General features: G+C 54.3%; 1 protein-coding gene across 1 annotated transcript in view; it reads right to left on the minus strand.

The window, feature by feature from the left end:
• Positions 1-5,691, minus strand: part of MYRF (myelin regulatory factor) — a gene marked incomplete at its 3' end in the record, with an annotated part of 40,825 nt that extends 35,134 nt beyond the window's left edge. The window contains exon 1 of the mRNA XM_084207945.1: positions 5,644-5,691. Coding sequence (XP_084064071.1) covers positions 5,644-5,689 — 46 coding nt within the window. The 5' untranslated portion in view covers positions 5,690-5,691. The remainder of the gene's footprint in view (positions 1-5,643) is intronic.
• Between the last annotated feature and the right edge of the window lie 309 nt (positions 5,692-6,000).

Here is a 6,000-nt window from a genome sequence, read left to right on the forward strand (position 1 = left end):
AGGGAACAATCCCATTGGGAAGAGAGATGGAGAGGCAGAGGGGAAAGCAAGGCAAGCCACAGAAGGGCTGGGGGGTCCGTGCCGTTACCTGCTCGGATCCAGCGCATCCTGAGCATGGTGAGAGCCGATGTCAAGCTCCCGCCGTATCCCTGCTCTCTCCCTGTGTCATTATTCCCTGAGCTCAGCTCCTCCAGCTCCCAGGGCTGCTGCTGCCTGCTGGTTTTTCTATTCCCTCCGGGAAGAGTGGGAGGGCCAGGGAGGCGGCCGGGTGGCTGCTACTCCGCACTGGGATTTGGGACCGCGAGGGGATTACCCGCAGGGACGGTCATGTGTTTGTGCTGTACCAGCTGCCCCGCGCCCATTCCGGCACGGGCTGACTCCCGGCTCCCAAAGAACTCCGGGCAAAGCCTCTTACCTTCCTGTGGCGCCAGCCAGGCCCCGCAGCGACTGTCACCTGCACCGCCACCTCACCCCCAAGCCGCTCCTCCCGCAGCCAGGAGCCCCCCCCCCCGCTGGGATCACGCTGGGCTCTTCCAAGGTGTTCTCCCCCTGCCACAGCAGCTCCGTGTGGGAAAAGCTCTCTCCAGCATCAAGCCTCAGGGATGGATTTGGGGGCAGGCAGAGGGTGACAAGTGAGGAGGAAGCCCCAGAAGAGCCAATTTTTTAAGGCATTCCCTGAAAAGGGATGTTCTGGTCCGTGTAGGTGCACTTCTATGTCAAGCCCAAGAAATTAAAACACGGGACACCAGGACAGATCCCCCCCAGGTTCCACTGGCTCCTACCCTTTCTGCTCCCAGTTTTCAGCCTCAAGGCATCCCAAAGCAACAGTAAGACTTGGGAGCAGTCCCTGAATTCTCATGGATGTGCTGGTTTACACCAGCAGGAGTCTGACCAGCGAATTCCTTCTCCAGTCATTCCCACCACCACCACCAAATCCCCCTTCTGGCCCAGCAGGGGGACAAGGGGCAATCCCAGCTGTCCTGGGGTCACCTCACTGCCTCAGCTGCAGTATTCTATATTCCTTCATCCAAAGAAAGCAGGGAAGTGTTCCAGACCTCTTCCTGCAGGGCAACACCTCCTCCTCACAGGCACCAAGTGCTCCATAATCAAAATCACCAGGAGCGTTACCAAGACCAGGAACATGGGAACAGGTTGTCCAGAGAAGTTATGGAAGACAGAGGGAGGGTTTAGATGGGATATTGGGAAGAAATCCTTCCCTGGGAGGGTGGTGAGCCCTGGAATGGATTTCCTAGAGAAGCTCTGGCTGCCCTATCCCTGGAATGTCCAAGACCAGGTTGGCTGGGGCTTGGAGCAACCTGGGATAGAAGAAGGTGTCCCTGCCCATGTGGGACTGGATGATCCTTACGGTCCCCTTCCCAGCCAAACCATTCCAGGATTCCATACACATATCCAAACATTCCCACAGGCAAAACCATCCACTCCTGGTCACTCCTAGCTCAGAGATTCCTGTGCACACACAGCCCAGTAACCCATGCATGGACACACGGCTGCTCCACAGACAATATTCCCAGTGTTCCAGCCACTTGTGTTCCATGACTACCTGTGGAGCTGTTGGATAACCTTAATGGAAACCTTCCCCTTCTGCTGAACCAACTCTTGTCTTTCCCAGCTCTACCTTGACCCCAAACCTGCTCAATTTCCAGCACTCACTCTCCTTTCTCTGCTCCTTTCCCGAATTCCTGTTTCCCAGCCCCCGCCGGCCCTGCTCCGAACATCTTTCCCGCTGTACATTCTTCCCCGAGCCCTTATCTCATAAATTAGCCGGGAGAGGGATCCCAAATAGCTGAGCTGTGGCGTAAGCGTTTCCCTGAGGCAGGGGCGGGCGGGAGCAAGGGAAAGGTTGGGAGCAGGATGCCAGCCAAGGGTCAGACGCTGTCAACTCCCTCCTTCTCCTTTGAATCCAAACACAAACGCTCCAGGAACACTCCCAAACCCATGGAAATCTCCTTTCCCTCCCCTGCCAGAACCCCCCAGCATCCCACGCTTCCTGCTCCAGGATTTTTGCCTCAGCTCTCCTCAGCAGGATGGTCCTGGGCACCTCCAAACACATGGATCAGCTGTGCTAACACAAACCACGGATTTGGGAAGATTCCTGAGTGGGAAGGGATGATCCATGAGAATTATCCAAATCCAATTCCTGGCCCTGCATAGGACAACCTCAAAAATTCCACCATGTGCCTGAGGACAACAACAATCTTCCCAACACAGGAGAAGCCCAGCTTGAGGACACTCAATATGGAAAGCCAGGATTGCATTCCCAGCACCTTCATCCCAGGAAAGCGCGAAGTTATTCCCAATGCATCTTTTCCCTCAGAAACTTTTCCCTAGCCCATCCCAAATACCAGACGAAAGCCTGGGATCCTTCCCATCATTTTTCTGCTTCTCCATCCTCAAACACCTTAGATCTCACCCTCAAATAGCAGACAGCTACATTCCAGGGAAATAAGGATATCTGGGGAAACAAGGATACCCAGGGAAACACAGATATCCATGGAAGTAAATCCAGGAAAACAAGGATATCTAGGGACACAAGGATACCCAGGAAAACAAAGGGTACCCAGGAAAACAAAGACATCCATGGAAATAAATATATCCAGGAAAACAAGGATACCTAGGAAACAAAAATACACAAGGAAATAAGGATATCCAGGAAAACAAGGATGCCCAGGAAAACAAAGGACACCCAGGAAAACAAAGGACACCCAGGAAAACAAAGGACACCCAGGAAATAAGGAAATCCTGCCCAAGCAAACACCAAGGAAAACTTGGGACAATCCAGGTCCATCTCTCACAGTTGAGAAAACCGGGGGCACCAACCAGGCCTGAGATTTTGGGAACAATTTGTGTCCCAAAACAAGCCTGGCTCTGCAGGTGGGACCAGCCAAATTCCAGGATTTGGAATGACCACAGGCACCAGTTCTTCCCCAGCTCCACCAGCACAGCCCCCACTCCCAAACATCTCCATGAGGAGCCCGGTTAATCCTTGTCTGACACTGGGAAATACCAAGGGCTCAGGGATTTTGCCTAAATTTTCTGGGATTGCTTACAGCAGGCTCAGATCCTGGGAAAATCAGAGTCAAGCAGAGGAATGAGAATTCCCAAGTTATTCCAGGCTTCTCAGCCTGCAGGAAGAAATCTCTTCAGGGGTGGGATGATCCGTAAGAAGAAAAAAATATTTCATTCCAAGCAAAAAAATAGGTTGGAAAATGGTTTCCTGATAATGGGAATTCAGTGATAAATTTGAAAGGAGTGACGGGATAATTAATTAATTCCTGTAAATTATTAAATTCTAACAGATCTATTGTTTACCACATCCAAAACCCATTAATTCCTCAGGAGGGCCAGATTCCAGAGTAAATCCAACTTCATGCCATGATTTAAGGCCCTGACCTTCACTCCCAAAAAATCAGAGGATCAGTTTGGCTTCAGAAATCCTCGGAGTACAACAATTAAACCTGGCAGAAGAGGGAAAAACTGAGCAGCAATTCCTGGTGGCAAAATTTTCTTCTCTTCCCTTCTCCCCCTCCAGCTCCGTGTCAGAACAGATGCTCTGGAATAACAGCGGGAAAGGGATCGAACTGCCCAAACAAAGTCGTGCTCCATGGAATATTTGGCTCAGAGAGGTTTTAAGAAGAATTTTTATAGCTGAGGGTAAGAAATATCCATCAGGCACAGTTTCCTTGATCCTAGATTTTTACAGGGACAGGATGGTTTTGATTCAAGAGAAAATGAAAGAAGGAGAAAGATATTAAAAAAGGGAAAAAGGAAGAGGAAAAAGGGAGAAAGGAGGAGAAAAAACGGGGAGAAAAGAAAAAAAAGAAAGGAGGAAAACAGAGAAGAAGAATCCCAGGATGACTGAGGCTGTCAGGGATCTCTTGGAATCATCTTACTCAAGCAGGATCACCCCCAGCACCCAGAAAGAACAGGAAAACAGTAAAAGAAAGAAATCTCCACCTTATAATAAAGATGCTCTGGAGAGAGGGAGAAGTTCCATGTCTCCAGCTGAAGAGACAGAGAGCTGGTTCATAAATAACATCGGGATGCTGAGCCAGAGCTCTGCAGGACTCTCAGGAGGTGCTCAGCACCCCCAGGATGGGAAGTGGAAGAGGAAGATCTAGGAGCTTGGCCCAAGTGAAATCCTAATAGCAAAGGAAACCCCAGAAGGCTGCAGGGAACAAGGGCTGGGAGCGGGCGATAAGAGCCCTCATGGTGAGGCTTCCCATCCTTGCTAATCCTGGGACTCCTGGGAATCTCGGATCATGGCTGGAACTAACAGGGCTGCTTTTTCCTTTGAAGAAGAGATGCCTTACTGAGAGGTCACATGGATGCCGAGAGAGGGGGAAGCAAGGAGGAAGCAGCTTGAGCTTCCACTCACTCCCAAGAGCATCTTCTGCTCCCACTTTCCAGGATAAATCCTTCTACCAGCCAGAGAGTACACAGGGACACCACTGTCCTGCCCCAGCTGCCTCTGGGGGCTCACTGCACAATCCCACTGCTCCAAAGGGGATCCCAGCTCCAGAGCTGACCCATGGATTGGGATCTACCCCAGGACCTGTTGGAGCTACGGAGCCTCACCAAGATGGGCACATTATTCCCTCAAGCAGCCCTTCCATGTGCCAGGGGCTCATCCCAAAGGACACAGCCCGGGGCAACTAAACCTGGGCCTGGCAAGGGACCCACTGGAAAATAAGGGAGGGAAACAAAGCAACGAGGGGGAAAGAGAAGGAACCAGCCACTCCACAAGGAAGAGCGGAGCCTGCCAAGAAGGCCAGAGCAGGGACGAGAACACAGAGCCGAGGCAGGAACAACAATGGGATCAGGCTCCCAACACATCCCAGTAAAGCCATGAGCAACCACATTTCATCCAACTGAGGCCAGGTCCTCTTCCCGACACTTTTCCACCCCGCTGGGAAGGAGAGCGATCCACAGTCATGCGGTGTCCACAAAGATCCAGGCTCCGGAAAAGATCTGGGATCCATAGGCCAGAGCCACTGCCATGAGCCTGCTCCAAGGATGGTGAGGGACATTCCAAGGTCCTTGTTGGGGTGGCAGTGGGAATCTAAGGCACAGCATAACACAATTCCAAGGATATCCAGCTTAGCACCCACGGTGCGCACTGGAGGATGCACAACTGCCCCTGGATAGGGATCTGTGCCATTCCAGAGCTGGCTAGGATGGTACGGAGCCAGGCTGGGAGAGCTGGGATTGTTTAGCCTGGAGAAGGGAAAGCTCCATGGGGACCTTGGAGCCCCTTCCAGTGCCTAAAGGGACCCCAGGAGAGCTGGAGAGGGACTTCGACAGAGGGCCTGAAGTGACAGGACAAGGGGGAATGGCTTCCCACTGCCAGAGAAGAGGGTTAGACGGGATGTTGGGAAGGAATTCCTCCCTGTGCGGGTGCTGAGGCCCCGGAACGGGCTGCCCAGGGAAGCTGTGGCTGCCCCATCCCTGCAAGTGTCCAAGGCCGGGCTGGCCAGGGCTGGGAGCAAGCTGGGCTAGCGGGAGGCACCCGTGCCAGGGCAGTGAGGTGGCACTGGATGAGCCTGAAGCCCCCTTCCCAGCCAGCCCATTCCAAGGCTGATCCCGGAGCGGGCCGGCCCTCCGGGACGGCGCTGCCCTCGTTACCTTCAAAGAAGCGCTGCAGAGCCTCCGTCTCGTCCACCACCTCCATGGCTGGGCCATGCACGGGCCGGCTCCCGCTCAGTCCGTGCGGATGCACGGGGGCATCGCCCCGGCCCGCGGGGCCCCGCCGCGACCCCCGAGCCCCGTCCGAGCCCCGTGCGAGCGCCGAGCCCCGCTCTCAGCGCCGGGCTCCCGCTGCCGGTGCCCAGCGCGGCCGCCCGATGCCCATCGGCGTCCGCCGAGCGCTGCCCCGGACTCGGGCTGCTGCGGCCGCTCCTCCCTCCTTCCCTGCTTCCCTCCCTCTTTCCCTCTGGGCCTGCCCTTCCCCGCCCGCTGCTCCTCCTCCGCCCGGCACCGCGC

The sequence above is a fragment of the Fringilla coelebs genome (genome assembly GCF_963513975.1).
Source record: "Fringilla coelebs genome assembly, chromosome: 6".
Taxonomy (NCBI): Eukaryota; Metazoa; Chordata; class Aves; order Passeriformes; family Fringillidae; genus Fringilla; species Fringilla coelebs.